Raw genomic sequence first — 20,508 nt, 5'->3', positions numbered from 1 at the left:
ATATTGTTATTGCTGTTATTAATAATTAGTTGCCAAATAGTTTAAACTTAATATCAGAGCAACACCCTTTCTAGTCAAACCATTAGCATTTCTAAGTGGTATGTGATTGATCTGACTTATAGTCAATTCTGGATTCTCAAAGCAAAACATTTTGATTTCCAAGTTTTAGGGTTACCCGAAAGGATTTTAAATGTTTAGCGCAAACATAAAAAAAAATCTAGTTATTTCTTGTAAAATTTTCAAAATATACATAGTGAGCACCCAAAACTTATAGTAGCATGACTAAATTATTAAAAACGTGATTTTAATGGAATGAAGAAAATACCCCTCGAAATCAATTTATGATATATTTAGATTTTCTATTAAGCTATAAATTTTAATTGAATATGTTCTCCTTGGAAACAAAAATAGCTTTGACACAGCGAACAGATTGGTGACTCTTAGCGTTCAAAGTTGTGCCCATGGCTCCCCAGGCTCTAATGATGGTATCTTGGAACAAATTCAAATTTGGATGAGATGACCAGCAGTCATTTTTCTCCATGATGTTCTGTAAGAGTGTTATATCAAGGTAAATCAGAACTATTACTTTAAAAATTAGTATGGTTTCCTACGGAAAAATCTTCATTTAGGCCTATAGTTGACAAATATTATATAAAGGTCAAACTTTTTTAAATATTGATCACGAGATTTTCGCTTTGCTACTTTGTTTTATAGCTTTAATACGATGTAGATAGTTAAAAAAGTACATATTCTGCCATTGGTACTCGGAAAACACTTGTTTTCAACATCAAATGTATTTTTCTTTTGATATAGATAGAGAATACGTATGTGTTTAGGGGTTATTTGACAACGAACTTCAAGCGTATGCTCAGGTAGAACGTTGTTTGATATTTTGGGGTACAGCCAAAAGTGTTTGGCGTCAATTAAAAAAATTGGCATTCTTCTACAAAGTCCACAATCGTGGAAAAGTGGTCTTGTAATGATCCATGCCGGATGAGACAATGATAAGAATTCAAACTTCTTACGCCTGTTCAGGTCTTTTTCTGGAGAATCTGGAAGTAAATGGAAGTGTCTGGAGAGGATTATGAATCAACAGCAAAGTGTGCTGATCACAAGATTTGGTCAGACTGTTATTTGTTGGACTCAATGTTTGGCCTTCCAGCTCACCAGATCTTAACACAATAAACTTCTTTGTGAGGGGTGCACTCAAGCAACACAACAACAGATCCTCCTGCAACACAAAATCCGAGCTGGTTTTTAGTATTCGGGAGAATTTTCGGAATATGCCAAAGGAAACTGTCATCAAGACCTGTCCCTGTTGTCGAGTACAGGGTTTTTTGTCGCCTAAAGGGATTGATAAAAATAGTAATAAATATATGTTTAGATTTCATTTGACATTGGTTTTGATTAAAATGGGATGAATAGTTTAGAAGAAAATTCATTTAAAAAATCCGGGTTTTTGATAAACAGAGATTCCATCCTGTAATTTGTGAGATTTAATCCTGGATGTTCGCCATACAGTTTTGATATGTACCTTCTTACCCACCTTCTCATCAAAATCTGTAGCATGATGGATGTCTACAAATACTTATACCATACGTATTTCCTTTTTCTTTATAAAAACAAATAAACTTTACTTTTAATACAAAGTTGAAGCTTATGCCTTTGACACAAAAAAAATAATGTTTGTATGACATATTCTTACATCAAAATGTTTTAAGAAACAAACAAAAAAGAAAGTTGCGTACTTATAATACACTATAGTCAAATTAAATTATAGAGTAAAACATTCCTTATGTTCGAAAGGTTAATGTAAATTATATTCCAGCGGTATTTGGTGTGCTGATGATCGGCATGAAAAAAGTAGTTGTCTATGCTCTTTACAGCTTACTATATCCAATTTGCTACCTTTTTCTCAAAATGGAACAAAAAATAGCCAAAAATGGTTGTTGGTAAGCTTGTACCGATACAAAAATTTTAACCAATTCTGGTTCTGATACTATCTTTATGAACGATTTCGAAACCCGTTCTTTATCATGTATAAAGGAATTTAAAAAAAAAAAAATTGTTGATGCCTTTAATTTTTAACTTTTATTAATTACGAAAAAAAATCATAATTAGTTGTTTATAATTTTAAATTTTAAGAAGTTAATTACTCTCCTTTGCTCGGGAGTCAATTAATCTCTGGTTGACTCATATTAAAAAATTTGACGACCGTTCATTGTTAGATATTTATAATCAGTCTCTTCCTCTCGGTCTCTGATCTAATTTCAACTGCCTCACTGTCATCAGAAAAAAAATATTTGTGACACCAACAAAAGGGTATTTTTTATTATTTTACTGGTTTGGCTCATATGAGATTACATTGTCTTTAATTGCCTCACTAGACTTGAAATATGTATAAAAACAGTGCTTGATTCCGGATCGTGTCTCTTTTAATAGACTTGTGACGGATACTGATGACTCAAACTTGACTCAGAAAATATGGACTTGATTTCAGTTTTGCTATAAACAATACAATTCAACAAATATAACAAAAAGTATGATGCTGTAACAGTGTGGTTATTTCTGAATTGTTATTTTCATGTAAATTTCCAGAATAAACCTTAAAAAAATTCAATACGTATATGTACTTTCCCCTCCCGCCTTTTTTTTTTTTTTTTTTTTTTTTTTGACGTTGTCTGAGTGACGTAGTAAAGTCAAGATATTTTATTAAATTGAAATCGTAATTATGTTCCCAAAAATGAATTCAAAAAAGTCATATTACCCATATATATATTTATGCATATGTATCAGTAAAATCAGCATTTTTGAGCCGTTTCCGATACTTAAAAAAGACTAATTCTTTTCGAGTCCTAATTTTCAGTACACCCCCAGTTTTACCCAATTTCCCCTCAATTAACTCTTGAATTATTATAGAACTAGCTGCAGTACTTGGCATGGTACGGAGTTTTTAAACGTGAAAAAAAATAATTTTTTAAAATAATATAGAAGATAATCCAAATAAATCTTCAGGGTTATTTTCTGTTGATTTATGGACGTACTCAAACGTAGTTACTCAATACTAGCCATAATGGTCCTATTTTGGTTGTAGTAATTTTTTATTTAATATTTTGATGGTTTTTCTTGCCAAATAAGATATGAGATATGTTTAAAGAGGTCGTCACAATTATTGGAAAAAAAAATGTTTGGGTTTTTATTGAAATGCAATGTTATATGAACTTATTTTCTTTTTAATTAGTTATATAATTCAGTATAATAGGTTAGGACAAAATTAAATTAATTTTTTTCACTTTATTTCAATACTTTATCAGTTTACAATCATCCAATAAAATAAAGTATGCCCCCTTCTGTTTGATTTTTTTTTTTTTTTTTTGCTAACGAGAGTCCAACTCCATAATGCCATTATTGTAGAAGTCCTTGTCCAATTAGCAAAACCTCGTAGAAGTAATTTTCACAGGCCTTTATTGAGGCTGAATATGTGCCCACATGCGTGTTGGTAATAGAAAAGAACAGGTGGTAGCCACTTGGTGCCAGGTTTGAACTGTAGGGTAGATGTATAAGAACATCCTATCCGGCGTGTCATTAAAGATGTACGCTCCTTGACGTTGTCTTATTAAAACATGACTACTCTCTTATTCAACAATGGTGTCTGCTTCTGATTGATCGCCAGCTTCAACCGGTGGAGTTGTTCAATGAAGAGGGCAGAATTGAGCATTTGGCCATAGAGGCACAGCTCATATTATACTATTCCCTACCAATCCCACCAAACACACAGCAACACCTTCCTTGCAGTCAATCCTGGGTTGTCTACAGTCTAAGCTGCTTTGTTGGTTGTCAGTAAATATTTTTATCGCTTTATATTGACGTAAGTGATCCGTTTGTCATCGTCAGTCACAATTTGCTTAGAAGTTAAGCACTTTTTCCTTTTCAGGTAAAATAATGTAAAACATGGCGAATTTCCTCCTTTGATACCTCTATACTAGACACATAATAACTCCCGACTGAGCTGGCTAAGCGTAATACTCTTCAAAAAACAGTTTTAGTATACACTCACACCTTTACAAGACTTGATTGTATGATCCAATGTGACCATTTATGAGCAAGAAATACTTGGCTTAAAAGAAAGAGCGTAAAAAAGAAATTAATTTTTCCCCAAACAATTGATATATAACGGAATATTTAAATAAGCGAAACCCACCCTGAATAATGTCACGAGGAATCGATTTGAACTTTTTTTAAGGACTAACATGTGATATAAGACTAAACTGTGGCCCTAGGTACTAAATATAGACTTAAGTTGACTTAAAAGCCTGCTTGCTAGATTTCATTCTTTGTTACATACCGTTTTTATACAAATACTCTCTTTTTTCTTTATTTTGACTTACTTATTGCATAGATTTATTCAATGTCAATCAATCAACGTTAAAAAAATTGACGTCTGATTACAATATACAGTGTAAATTTTCATCTTTATGAGTAAAGCCTGTGGTGTAATTGGCTTAAAAAATAATATTTGATCACATTAACTCCCTGTTACATAATTTTTGAAAATTAATCATCAGATACACTATAGCCAATGGTAAAATTGAATTTTTGTATTGAAAAAACTAAGTTTAGACACTAAAAAGAGGAAAACAATTTTTTCGTATGATCTTTCTTTAGTGTTATTAATTATTTAATAGGTACATACTTGTAGTCTTGTAGTGTTAAATTATCCCACTACGTAACTATTCTTGACCATCTTTCCTGTAAATTGTTTTTTGTTGTAAATTGAATAATAAAATTAATATATAAATGAATATAATAACAATAATTACCTTACTCTAATACTATTTGAAATGTGGAAGGTTCTCTTTTCCACTGCAGTAATTCCTTTTCTCCCCCCCAAATCATATATCATACAACAGATATTAAGAAGGTACTTTATTTATTAGTACCATATGTTTCGCTCCTGCTTTCTCCTCGCACTCTTTTTTGATTAAAAAAATGTTGACTCTATTTATAGTCCAAACGCCATAATCGTTTTTAAAATGTCTAAGACGTCAAACAGTTCATCATATTTCCTCATAAAGGAATCAAAAGTGATCTTTTATAATTTTGTAAGCTACTGATTATTAAAATTTTAAACATAAAAAACTTGCTTCCACTCTTTTAAACTTTTTACTATTTTTAACAGAACTCATTTGTTAATCAAATAGATGTTTTGATAGATGTATGTCAATAAAAAATATAATTTAGTTCTATTCCATAAATAATAAATCATTTATGTTTTAACTATTTGGGGCAATGGTATCTTTCTGAAAGTAAAGGGATTTTTTTGTATTTCTCAACTGGTATATTATAGTTTTCTTCTGCAGAATATGTTTTTTTATTTGCTGATAATATTTTAAAACATTCTGTTGAATTAAATATAGTTGATGAAAAACAAAACCAGTAAAATATATCAGAAATATATGAGAGGTCAAATATAAAGTTTGGAATGCAAATACCGCATATACCTGGGCAATTTAGGGGTCAAATCATGAATACTACCTTGTACCAACGTCTTGAACGTTGAATAGATATCGAAAATAAATATTACGAGTGATTTTTCAAAGACGAATTTCGAAATATTTAACTTTCTGTGTAGTTTTTTTCCCAATAACCTTTGAAAAAGAAATTATCAATTAATAATTTCTTGTCATTATTTTTTTGTTTCATTATTAGGGAAAATTAAACAAAATATTAATTTGGCTCTGATATAGGAATGAATTTGAGCTCAAACGTTGGTTACTTCTTTTACTCCACGTTCACAACCTTGTGTGTGGGATGGTATATTGAAAAGTCGAAGCGGTGAAGAGACAAAAAATAATCATTGGACTTTGAGGAATGACTACTTTGATAAATGGCCCAGGGCCGTTGTTCCAATCCTGGATATTAATAATTGAAGTTGCATCCTAATTGAGATTAGTTGAAAAGTATGGCCGTACACAGATATCTTTCAAATCACTTCCATCTCTAATTTCTCTTATTTTTGATATCTTGAATTGTCTATCTTTTTGATTAGAGCTTGATAGTAGCAATAGTAAAAAATGCTCAGAGTGAGCATGCCACACACCTTTCTCTGCAAATTTCCTGGCAATTTTTTATACTTTTCTTGAAAGTATATCTAGTTTTTTTATGTTCTGAATTAATTGTATTAAATATAATTTATTTGAAGGACCGGTTAAAATATAAGAATTTACTTAAATTTTGAACCACATATGGAAGTAAAAACTTATAGTGAACTCATCCATAATCGGGAACCTTTTTTAATCTCCAGCCAACCTATGCTTTGAGATATAGAGTCGTACGAAACAAATGCTGATATGAGCCATATTGAATGTGAAACAATGCCAATTTTTATTTCAAGAAGTTATTCATCTGCAATTTTTAAGATAAGCCGTTTGGTAATGCGATAAGCATAAAATTGATCATTAGACAGATTATCAACGACACTTTGAGATACTTCACGCAGGAGGAAACTTGTGCTATTTAAATTTTAAGTCGTGAACGTTACTACAAATAAGTTTCCTATGTTTCCCTATAGATAATTAATAAATGCATAATAAATTTGATCAATATAATTTAGGACACCTGAAAAAGAGTTAGCTCAATTTTTGAGACTGTCGATCTCAGTCATTATGTGACATCGCAGAAATTCACTGGTATAAAGTTCACACACTAGTTGAACAAGTCTATGGACCAAAAATTATCTATTAGTAGCAAACTGAGAAAGTTCTACTAGCTTTATTATCAACTTCGGAGCAAGAAGAAAGACAATCAGGATATTAAAAATAAGCAACATAAGAGATCAAAGTTATTTGAGAGATATCCGTGTATGGCCATAGTGTTCCCCTACGGATTTTTTCCCCTCTTGGTTATTAATGATTATTTTAGATGGCACCATTATAGTATTCAAAAATAAATATGATTGATTTTGCCTTAGTTTGATAGTAAAATAATTGTATTTAATGTAATATTACATTTGTCTGTTATTTATTACTTTACTCATCATTGATGGTTTTTATATTTTTATAACAACACTTTAAGATTAATACAATTCTGTTATTATGAAATATAATTAAATAAAACATTCAAATTAAATTAAAAATAGCTTTTTTGTTTAAAAATCATTACTTTTATTGTGAATAGCCCTAATCAGCAGTAATTAGTGATTAATTGACTGTGATAACTTTGAATTGTGAAGCAGGCAGTGACAATCAAAATAAATTCAAAAGATTACAAAATCTGCAAAAAAAAAAAAAAAATACAAAAGGTTTATTAAATTTATTTAAATTAAATATATCTATGAGCCAGTATAATATATCTATTCATAGTAAAATAATGACACTAGATAAGATTGATTTTCAAACGGCTTTCTCAAAGTTATATATTTTAATTAACTGAATTTTTCCTTGTAAAATAGTTTATACAAAATGTTTAAAAAAACTTTACAAAACAAAGTTTTCTTTAAATTACGAAACTTGACAGATTTTGTTTAACTTAATTGTATTCATTTTATTATTAAAAATGATATAACTAGGATTTTTTTTTATGTAAATACGAATATATGTAATGTAGGTATATATTTATTCATTTTGTAAATAATTAAATTATATATTTTTTTCTGATATTCAAGTAATGTGATATTTATATTATAATAATTTATAAATTGATATCCGCTTAATAGTACTTTTTTTGTATAGGTTGAATTCTGGAATTAATATGGTCACATGAAAATAAAATAAATTGAGTGATGGCTTAAAAAAAAAAAGAAAAAAGGAGTCAATGACTTTTTTAAATTAATTGCTTCGACAGGGGGAATAAAAAAATCTAGTTAAACTACACGGGGGATTATTTCATTTTCTAAAATTCCATAAATGTAACTATATGCAGCCCGTAAACAAAAGCAAGGTAGAATGATTTAAATTAAGTGTGGATTAAAATTGTATTCTAGCAAAAATAATTGTCAATTTATATTAATAAATTGGTTTTAATCATTTGGGGATGTTATAAATTGCACTCTTAACATGGCATACATTTTTTTTCACAAATTAAGAATGATAAACTGATTTATTTTTTTATAGTATTTGTTTTCAGATATTTACAGCAGAAAAGGTCAGGTCAATAATTATTGTTCACCTGGGAATAATTTAAGTTTAACTAATTAAAAAGTCATGCGTACTATAAACTATGTAAAGAGGATTGAAAAATGTTATAAAATATACATACAATATTATTTTAATAATTCTGCATATTATATGTAATTGCTTATGGGTTCTAACACAAAGTATACATCCATACGGTGGGGTTTTAAATCCGGAATAAGTTTAGTCCTGAATATCTTGACAACCCTGAAATATATATTTATGAAAGTGTGCTCATCAACTTTAACTGACAAAATTGTGTCAGAAATAAAAAAAAACCTTGAGATGTTTTCCTATAATGTTCCTGTAATGTTATACGAACATTATTACGTGATTTTATGTTCAGTAAACGCACAAGGGCTCAAAAGATTCCATAGATAACGATGTTAAATTTGATGGTACCTTTTTGAACCAAAGTTTAAAACGTCATTTTTGAGTTTTATTACCGGACCCTAGGAGTGATACTTTATAAACTACTCATATTTTTATAATTTCTCAACTTCTAATCAGTTATATGAGTTACTATAGTTTAGTTTTCTTACAAAGTAACCTAACTTTGATATCCAACCCTGGGAGCTATTAAAAAAACTTGATACCCTTAAATATGTAAAACAGGCTGTCAAAATTTCATATTTAAAAAATTTGGGTATTTTTTTAATTCTTGAGCAAGTATTTACTTGTGTATTTCAGATTTTTCAAAATCAAAATTGAGGTCATGAAAAATTTTAATATTCTTCTTTTGGTTTCAATTTTGGAATCCTGATACTTCAAATTAGTTACGCATAAAATATCAAGAGGTTAGCTCTTATAAATATTTTACAAGAAGAAGTAGTGTACGGTAATTAGTACAAGTGTGCCAAAAATCATCCAAATCTGAAGTCTCTTATTGGCATACTCTGGACGATTTGACATTGAATGGCCCTCTCAGTCCTTCGTATAGACAGAACTTGACCTGACTGTAAAAAGAACAAATACTGTTGAATGAAATCATCAAAGGTCGAACTTTATAAATTTTAGGACTGATATGTAGGACTGAACCTGATAGGGCAACAATCTTCAGTATTAAATAAGGACTGATACAACAGTTGTAGATATATAAAGCAAAAAAATCAACACTTAATGACTTGATTTTTTTGTTTACTTTGAAAATTATATCAAATGAAAGAGAAAACGTAATGTTGGTTCACGTCATTTGGCTGCCATATGTTTGATCATTAAGATATAGATCGTACAGTATGTTTCTTTCTATATACTAAGATACAAGAAAAATCGACAATGAAAGTTTTACCTTGAAAATTTTCTCTGTAAAGTGGATTTTGAATAAAAAATGTAGAGTAAAACTTTTTATGTATATATGTATTATGTCAACACAATAGCAAGCTAGAATGTATTATATAAAAAAGTATGTATTATATTTGTATCCTTGGATACATTATATGTACTTGATTTCTATTAACAAATTCATCTTATTAACCCATTGAAGGCGCAGCAAATTGTCATAATTTATCGTCGTAACAATTAAAAAAATGAAATATTAGTAGATTTCATTTAAAAGATTTTATTGGGGAGAATAATAGTTCTTTAAATCAAAAAAGGTATTAAATTTAGCAAAGACTATAGGGTATCTTATTTTATTCCGCAAATTTAAATAGGGAGACAATAATTGTCTAAATATGTTTATATAATATTGGGGTGTATTTACTCTCCATGAAGTAAAACATTATTTTTGATTTTCTCCTTTTCTAAATTTGTGTTCAAGTTTGTTTTTATGTTGACACGCCACATTATGTAAAATTACAAAATGTGCTTATAAAAAAATATAAAGCTTTAGTGTCATTATAATATTTTCATGAGTCAATTTCCCATTCTAAAAATTTACGTAGGGTGTAAAGAAAATTTCAAATATTATGTGTATGGAACATTGAGCATTATAGTAAGCACTTATTTTTAAAAATAGCTGTACAACAATTAAAAATCTAGAAACCTACATATTTTATGTGTTTTTTTATGTAAAAGAAGTTATTTTGACATCATTTTCTCTATACAAATTATTTGTTTCATATTTTAATATGGCTTATGAAGGTTGGAACTTTTTAAACATCCTTTTTACGTCCATACAAAGTAGAAAAGCCCATTGAAAAAAAAAAAAATGAAATCTATATAACAACAATTGATTTATTTCTTAACTTGATGGTAATAAAAAAATGTACAGAGTGGTTACCCAAAACATGCTATAACATGACTAAAAACAAAAACCGTTTATTTAATCAAGAAAGGAAGAGTCAAGCCTAATTTTTGAATTGTTAAAATAGTGCATTTATTAGGTATATTTTTAATTCAATATGGGGTTTTTTTTCCAAAAGAAAAACCAATAACACTTGACACGCCAGTGAACAGATTTTCAGCTCGTAGCGAATATAAAATTCGATGAGATGTGCAGAAAATATTCATTTTAAGACACCCTAACCTGCAAAGTCCAGAAAATTGAAGTCAGAGCTGGAGGAGGCCACATGAAGGCAGCCTTGAAGTATGCCGTATTTTTGCTTGATAGGTTTTGGTTCTTCTTAGCTGCATGGGATTGTATGGGCTTCTTGATGTCGTAGGCAGTACGGATGTAGATGATAAAGGTCTTTGCAGCTTTCTTGGCTCTGACACTAGAGTTGAGGATAATGCTCATGCATTACTCTTTTTGTTTTTGCTCCGAAATTTTGAGACTCAGAGACATTGGATAATACAAAACTTGTTTGTTTTTCTTTCAACAGTCGTTAAATTACATAACGAAACACCCTTATAAAAATAAAAAGTATAAATTTGTAAAGAAATGCTTCTACAAAACTTGTGTACCACCCCCTCTTTATAATTGTCTACTTCATTCAATAGATTTGCAAGTCAGTTATTAAACCTGTAATAAGGGATCTGGAAAGGTAAACTAATTATTGCCCGCTTGGTCTTCTCTTCACATAATAAAATTTTAAATACTTGAAATAAACTTTAAAAAATCAATAGAATGGTTTCACCCACATAAATCATTTATGATACTTTTAAATTGAGAGTTTGTAAATTGAGTGCTCAATAACTACTATTTGAGGTATTAAAGTATTTTCTCTCACCTGCAATGACAGCTTCAACACGTCCGCAAAATGAGGAGCAAGTTTATACAATCTCTTCCATGGACGGAACCTCAAATGCTTCCTTGATGATTGACTAGAGATAATCAATTTTGTTTTGTTGAGTGTTATTTGACTTGCTTTACAAGGTGTTTCACCAATAAAAGTCCAGATGATTGAGGTTGGTAGTCTTGGAGGTCTTCCTGTAGGATATAATTTTGAGATTGAAGGAAAGTGATTTTTTCCGATTTTGTTTTTGAAAATTAAGGGTTTTTATGTGGTAAATTTTAGTTCATTTCTAGGCCACCTTTATTCTTGGAGTTGTTTTATTTTTATAATGCAAATATTGATTCGAAATCTGAGTGGAGACATATCAAGGATAATTAGTTGGTATTTGTCTACGTATAACAAAAATTAAAACATCATTTCATTTAGAAATTAACTAAACACTTTCATTTGTGGTGAGTAGAACACACATATGGATTCTGGAAGAAATTAATATAACAACATTATGTTCAAACGCAGGCCTTTGAGATTCTACATACTTTAAATTGTATATTTTAAAGAAAATAAAAGTGCTAAGATAATGATAATTATTAGTACAGTTTGAAGATTCATTTTAATTTTACTTTCAATTGGTTTAATTCAGTGTGTAAAAGAGTTTCACTGTGATAATAAGATTAGATTATAATAAGTGATTTATATTTATAGTTATCATAGTTTTTAAGAATGAGGATAAGGATATTATCGATCATAATTAATGGTAAGATTAATATTTCATATTCTTACAGTAAGCATAGATGCGATATTGTGAAAAGGCTGCCAGTGCTTCGGGTCCCCCTACCCTGTTCTTGAGTTTTACATATCATCTCGGGTTCTAGTTTAGAAAATGTAAATAGTACTGGGTTCTTCGTATATGGCTATGTAAGATCTTTTTTTATTTAAAATTTTAAACATTACATTTTGAATAAAAAAATATTGAATACACAAAATATTCCGACCCTCTTTTACTCTCTTATATAATTGTATTTAATAAATTAAAAATGGACTCATTTTAATAATTTTACAAGCAATGACGTATTTTATTTGATTTTCTACAATTTAAAAAATATTTATCTACATCTCTGATATATGAAAAGAATAAAATTATACCTCAGAGTCGATTTTGTTAGTTTTAGCAAAGTTTGGGCAAATATAAAACACAATGTAACATTTTTTTGTCTATATTGAGATATATGAAAATAAAAAAAATAGTTAATATGAACTAATCAGTAATTGAATGGATATTTCCCCTTTCCCATTTTTTAGTAGTGATATCATAAAATTGTATAATCAAAAATATATGCTTCTCAAATATGTATAATTTTTGAAATTTGTCATACAAGGGGGGGATTTTTAATACGGAACATGTTTAACCCCTCAATATCTTGGTAATTCTGGTATTTATGTTCATGAAAGTGTTCTGATCATATTTAGCTGACAAAATAGTTTAAATAAAAATACAAAATCCTTGATATTATCACAAACTCCCTATGGCCGTTATTATGTGCCTCTGTGCACATCAAGGACCTATAGATAAATATGTTCGATAGCTTAAAGATTTGGTGTCATGTTAGAATTTAAAATTGATGTAGATTTTTAAATTGGGAAATAGGAACGAGATTTATTGCAAAAAAACCTACATTATTAATACCACTTTGTTTTGGGTAAAGGAAATTATACCAAATGACACTGTTGACTCCTTGTGGGCATTTATTCTCGAGGTATTGACCAACATGGACAAATAGTTCCATATTAAGCGGTTTTCCCAGCTCAGAGTCAGATTGGAAGCTATCGTTGGCTTAGAGATTTACTTCACCGTGGACCCCATCTCATGTAAGATTTAAAAGATTTATAAATTGCTGAATTAATTTATGGAAATAAATTGTAAAATACACTATCCTTAAATTTTTCAAATTTAAAATCCCCACTCTGTATATTCATTTTCATGTATAAAGTTGTAGAAAATATGACATTTAAGAATTTGAATACTTTTTGTATTTGCAGTCTAAACTGTCTTTTATTTTTCAAATCTTTTATATAAAATTGAAGTATAAAGTAATGATGAGTGTGTTCACACATAAGAGACAAAAAAGAAACACTGATGTTTTGTTACGGAGCTATAAAAGTAAGTCATTGTTTGTCTCAGAGTATAATTGAGTATTTACATTGGATTCATTTATGCCTATGGTATTGCAAGATACAGAGTAATACTTTAATTCACTTCAATAGGTGCTAATTTAATAAAAGGTACCTTCGCTGCTATCCTTCAAAACATTCTTTTAATTATCAGAATTACAAATTTTATTGTGTGTTTTTTGTTTATTACCGGTGGTAGTACACAGCATTCCCTGGAATAATTTGGCCTTGGGAAAAAGAACAGACAAAATTTTGCTTTAATTATATAGAAAATAACTCCCCCCAAAATCTTAAATATTACTCTCCGTTTTTTGTGAGAACAGTCACACGTAACTACTCAATACCAATATAAATTCATATCGGTTCTTGCTCAAGTATGAATGAATAGTTGCATGAGATTGAGAAAAAGTTAATAATAAGAAGTGCTAACGAATAAATACAAAACAATAATCATTTTAGTATTCCAGCGTTTACATTTAATTCAAATCTTAACATATACTGAGAATGCACATGAATATGAATACAAGAGCAATAAATAAAGAAAGAAATAGCGCTTTTGCAAATGTTTTTATGATTGACATCCTTGAGCATTTTGTAAAATGCAAAAGGACACGCGTTTTCCCATATTTTAACAGCCAGAAATACAAACTTTGTTATATTAATTTAAATACGAATAGGTTATATTTTTTACAACTCTACTTTTGTATTAAATATAAAGAAAACTATTTTAACTTAAATAAAATTTTAGCTGAGAAAGCTATTCATTGAAAATATAGGAACATAATGAAAGTTATAAAATAATAAGTCAAATTCAACATTAATTCATTAGTTGATTTTACATCACAAGAAACATTTCAAATAATACCAAATTATTGTAGTTTCTATATTATTCCATAAATATACTGAATTGAATTTTATTTATTTGAAACTCTACTAAATCTATTAGATTACAACATATTTTTCAGCATAAATGTATGTTCACATTATATGAACATACATTTATGTAGATCCTTACGAAAACCCAATTTTTAAAATTAATTCAGTATACAAAAACTGAGTAAAGAAAAAATATTCAAATTCTTATATATGTTGAGAGAAAATTAAATATTCAATTTTTTATAGTATATAGTAGTATAAAAATATAATCATCATCTAAAAAAAAAGTTTTTCTCGTGGGAAAAAAAGTCCATAAGCATCTTACATCGACTTTTAACGATTAAACATTCATAGTCATGGCTTAAGTTTATAGCAAATATACTTAAATGCATGATTGTTTTCTTTGATAGAAGCATGGTGAAAAGTTTTGTTTTTTTTTTTTTTTTCGATGTATCAGATGAAGATTGTTACAAAGTAAATCTTGAGTAAGAATTATTTCTATGCATCCTTTCAGATATAATCATGTTATTTTCTGATTATTTTCATTTAATACACGTGTATTTACATCGAAAGATTTCATATAAATTAGATTAGGATATTAAATATACCTCTTTTTTTGATTATATATTTTATGTATATCAATCAATCAATTTCATAAATTGATTCTATCAATATTATAGAACTTTAAAGGATTTTTTAAAAAATATTATCAATTAATTAATATAATTGAAATTCATATGTGGTTTATCAATATAAAATCAATCTTAAATAAAAATCCAAAAAAGAAAATAAATTATATTTTTATAAGGAAAAAAAGAACAGGAGGAGAAGGGAAAGTGAATCATAAGACACTTGTTAATATCAGCTGCTTCATAAATAATTTTGGAGATAAAAATGGGGCATTTTATTTTAGAGTATACACATCTTAATTTAAAATAGCATTACTGTAGGAAAATATTGTGAAAATATTTTAATTAATATATAATCTACAGGGAGCGGGGATCAAATTGTCGCCAAAATATTTTTCAACAAAAACAACACAAAATATACATTTTGTAACTTTTTTATTGAAAATCAAAACTATGAAGAGCATATAGGTATAGAGTAGTCATTCATTCGATATAATCACCGTTGGCATCAGTAACGGCCTCAATACGGCCTCTGAACCGGCTGCAGGCTCTTATGACCATCTCATTGTCCATGTTGCCGAATGCCTCCTTGATGGAGTCCATCAGGCTGGCCTTGGTGCTATGGGGATGTCTATTGGTATGTCTCTCGACATAGCCCCAGACAAAATAATCCAAAGGTTTAAGGTCAGAAGAGTTAGGAGGCCACAAATCCTTGGTTACGACGTCATAACAGTTCTTGGTTAACCACTGCATGGAGATTTTGGACACATGGCAGGGTGCTGAGTCCTGTTGCCACACCTAGGGCCTGTCTCCGGCCACCCTTTGGATCCAGGGCAGAACCACTTTCTCCATAACATCCAGGTAGACCTCTGTATTGACCTTTAGACCTGTTTCAAACATGTGGGGAGGCATAACATGACCTTCACTGCTGACACCCCCGAAGACCATGACCAATGCAGGGAACTTGGTCTTCATTACCTTCCTCACATGGCTGGTGCAGAAGGCTATCCACCTGTGGTTCTGCTTGTTGACCTTCTGATCTTGACAGAAATTCTTTTCATAAGAGAAAAACCACAGCATCCCGGGCTGCATTGGGTGCTTGAGCTTGTTGAGCAATTTTGTTGACTTCATCAGCCTGTTATCCTTTGCCTTCTGGGTCCAGATATGGCCCACCTGCATCTTGTAGCTCCTTCACCTTAAATCCTCAGATACACAGTCCCTTATTGTTTTCTCATGGCAGCCCAAATCCCTCGCCATGGCATTCATGGACCTGGTAGGGTCATCCTCAACCATCTTCTTCACCTTGTCGACAAAGTCGGTGTCCCTGACCTTCCTGTCGGCGCCCTCCTCCTTGTGTGCCCTCTTTATGGTGGCATCAACATCCCAGGTGTCCTCTAGCTTCTTACAGATACGCTGAACAGTCCATAAATGCACTCCTAAGGTTGAAGCAATCGTTGAATTGGAGATTTCACCTCCATTATTAACCAATGCCATGACTACGGCGGACCTCGAAAGCTCCTCGTTCCACTTATAGCTCTTTATCTCCTCATATGATGACGGCATGACGCTAACTGAACACCGTATCGTCAGCTAACAAGAATAGCTTTCCTATTTGGTAACCGGTTTTTTATTTGATAATGTCGTCTTCAAGTTATCCAGGTTTAAAATAGGCAACAATTTGATCCCCGCTCCCTGTATATTGATTTTGTAGGCATTGAGAAAAATAAAAACAAATCCAAAAATAGGCGAACTTAACACCAAACTACTGTTTTTTTTCTTAATGTAATGTCTACTCTGCTTTAGTTTATACTAAAATGTTTATTTATGTAAATATTTCAACTCCATTCATATTTAAATGTGACAATGAAGAAAAAAAAACTACAAATAGGATTTATTTCTAAACCTTTAACTTCATATGACTTTTTGTAGGTCGATTTATGACCTTTTTGTGTCAGAACTGACGTCATTAACAATTTGTCTATAGAATCTGTTGAGACTGAATTTTAAATGAGGCAATCAATATTGAACTTCTTTAAAGAACCAAACTAGTTCGGTCGAATAATAATAATTAAGGTTTCAAACATTTATAGGATTGTTATTCCGAAATTCAATACTTGAGGATAATGAGGATTATATGCAAACTATACAAAGTTGAAACCAATCACAATGTGTCATTCCAAAATATGACAATTTGAGATCCTAATAGAACATCACACTAAGAATTAATTAAACATTTCTTTGGATTTAACACAAAGTTTTTTAATTGATTTGTACGCTTATAAACAAGGCTATTGGATATAATATTCTAAACTTTTAAATAAGTTCCTTCTAATATGTCAAATTTGTAAATATAAAGTTTTGATCATTTGTTTTTAATCTATGTAAGGCTTAAAAAGTATCTTGAAGTCTTTACCAAAATATATTTGCGATAAATTTTTAATATTATATTGTTTTTTTTTCCAAAATTCTAAACAATTGAATAGGTTCTTTTGGTAAAGCTTATAAAAAAATTAATACAAAATTATTGAAAGATTATTTGTATAGAAATTAGTTTACATATTTATTTTTTTCATTAAAAATAATATATTTTTATATAAATTTGAATATAGATATATAAAAGCTAAATTTCATTTGAAAATAAGTTTTATTAACTCTCATAATTTTCTAATAGAAAAACAAGCAACAAGATAATTTTGAACACGTATTCTATTTCCAAAATTATTTTGATTTAAAGCTCCCCATAATTATTCCCTGCTGTTGGGTTATTTATAAAAATAAAAAAGGGTGTATAACTTCATCGAATTATTTTTTTATTCCGTTGCATTTTAGTAATTTTTATTTTTGCTTTAAAGAAAGGGAGTAATTGTAACTTAAATATTAGTGATTTAGAGATAATGAAATATTGAAGTTATACAATTTTCATTAAAAAAATGAAAATTTTGAAAACTTGTTATTTATACGTTTAGGTCAATTTATATTTTTTCTCATCTTTACCTTGATTTCTAAAATATCAATTTTTTTTTTTGGTGTTCAGGATATTTTGATTGAGAAACAATTATTGATATCTATTTTGAGATTATAATTTGTGTTATTCCTGTCCAGTCCAACTTGTTGGTCCTAAAAGAAGGTAAAATCGATCCCTTATGATGGCATTGAGGATATTTTTGATTTTTTTAATGTCATATAATATAAAAAATTATATAACTAAATAAAAATTTACTATGTTCGTATTATATAACATTATAATGAACACATGAATATTTTTTGCGAATATGTGCAATGTTCTTAGTATATATTTTTTAGATTATTTGGCTTAATAAAACATCAACATTTTTTGGAAAAATTCCAAGGACTAACAATTGAGGACAACTGCAAGTCGTAACTTTTGATCTGAAGGATCAATAGGACAGGGTTTACGACTGGAATGGGCTGAAAAAATAAGTACTAACACAACACTAAGCATAATGATCTAAATTTTTGAAAAATATATGAAATACACAATTTGTTAACTTATGATAAATACAATAAAAATACATTACTTTGGTTTATAAATATTTATGTCTTTTAAGTGAGCCATTAGTTTGACAAAAAAAATATTGATATAATGTATATGGTGCTGATTATAACTTTTGTCTTTGTTTAGTTCAACATTTCCATATAATTGATTCTTTCATTTTATAAAACATTCTAACAATATTTAAGGCATATACTTATTACATTAGAAAAGAGGATGATAATCTATTAGATAATTATGTAAGTTACACATAAAATTTGTCAAACAAACATACCTAAAAAGATTGGGCCAATAATGGAGTAAACTCGAGTAAACTAAAAAAACATATTTGGGCAAAATTGATTCAACTCTCTTTAGCCTATAATTCTACCAGTGGTGCTGGCTCCATAGAGAGGAAGGGGTTATTGGCAAGTATCAATTTCCCTCTCTTTTTAAATTTATTTGTTGTAATTGAACCTCTTCTAAAAATTTGTACCTCTAAAATTAAAGTATTTTTTTGACCTTTCTATATTTTATTTTATGTTAAATTTAGTATATAATAAGAATGAAAAAACAATTTTTAGTCAAAATAGTCAAAAAAGGCCAACTGCCCACACCCCTACTCTCAAGGTATAGTGTATTTACAAAGCTCTAAACTATTTTTTTATCGGGACAACACTGTCAAGACTGGATAATCACCTTAAATGTAGAACATATATATTTGTAATAAAATATGAGTTATTTACTTTGATTTACAAGCATTTTATATTATATGTAAGATGAATAGGTAGTTTGCCAATTAATTAAAACTGCATTAGTTCAGTAAATTAATATTCTCATAAATTATTTATTTATCATATTTATCTGCAGTACAATCATATTTTTAATAAATATAATTGTCTGAATTCAACATACATACATTCAAAGAATTACAGAGGATTTTCATAAATGTTTTTACTCGTATTACACGTATTTATTAGTTTAATATTTTTTTTTTTCTAATCTAATTTATTGACTCAAGTTGATCTTTATAACTCGACTCAAGTTACTAAAATTAAGTAACTATAAGCAACATATAAATGCAGGGTGAAAATTATAATCATTACCGATTTTTATGTAGAATGAGGTTGCGATAGTTGGTACAAAATGTACCGAAAAATACTAAAATAAATTTGTCTGTGTCCATCAAATTAAGAAACGGTAAATAATTAATTAATCAACATATATACTTTATCATAATTGAAATATATTTACTTGTTAACACAAAACTATAATGAAAGTAGAAAATAAATATCATTATATTCGTCATAAACTATGGATTCTGTTGGTTCATTGAATTACATTTGCCTCTGCATCAGTAGTGCCGTGTGTAATTATTTACAGTGTCTTAATTTGAAAGGCACATGCACATGATAATTGTAATTTGGGCATTTTAAAAAAGAAACTGAAAATCAACATGGTAACCTTTATTATTAGAGGAATGTTGTGTAGGAAATCAGCTACAATTTATTGTGAGCAGGGAAGAGTGGCAGAAGAAATATTAAGGACATTGGCAAGAATTACTTCGAAGCGTAACTTCAACTTTACTCTGATTCCAACAATGATTTTCAATTATAAATATGCAACAAATCTGTAGGGTTATTTACCGTCTTTTATGAGGACATAAGAATTTTTAATCATGGTTTGGATATAATTAGATCTATTTAGGAAAGGAAGTTCACTACTTAGGAATTTAAAATAAAAAAAAGACTCTAAGGCAAACCTTAAAAGTCATTTTCGTGTTTTATGGTTTAAATAAAATAATAAATATATATTTTTGCCGGTGGGCAAAAATGCTGTTGCATAATGCAATGATAATATTAAAAATGTATATGTTTTCCATTTATCTAAAAAAATGTCTAAATTGTTTTTAATATATAGCTTGTTCCTAACTTATTAAAAAAAAAATAATAACAATAATGGTTTTGTGCTTTAAAATGTGTCTTTGTTGTAGGAGTACAAATGTAATTATAAATTAAACGTTGGAAAAAAATCGAAAATGTCCAAAGTTACTA

General features: G+C 29.0%; 1 protein-coding gene across 1 annotated transcript in view; it reads left to right on the top strand.

The window, feature by feature from the left end:
• The first annotated feature begins 11,952 nt into the window (after positions 1–11,952).
• The window catches only part of LOC121124318 (uncharacterized), an 87,665-nt gene continuing 79,109 nt past the window's right edge, over positions 11,953–20,508 (top strand). Inside the window, exon 1 of the mRNA XM_071890995.1 lies at positions 11,953–12,041. Coding sequence (XP_071747096.1) covers positions 12,008–12,041 — 34 coding nt within the window. The 5' untranslated portion in view covers positions 11,953–12,007. The remainder of the gene's footprint in view (positions 12,042–20,508) is intronic.

Source organism: Lepeophtheirus salmonis, chromosome 9 (assembly GCF_016086655.4).
Source record: "Lepeophtheirus salmonis chromosome 9, UVic_Lsal_1.4, whole genome shotgun sequence".
Classification (NCBI taxonomy): domain Eukaryota; kingdom Metazoa; phylum Arthropoda; class Copepoda; order Siphonostomatoida; family Caligidae; genus Lepeophtheirus; species Lepeophtheirus salmonis.
The sequence above is the reverse complement of the archived record's forward strand: the minus strand, read 5'-3'. Positions and strand labels throughout refer to the sequence as shown.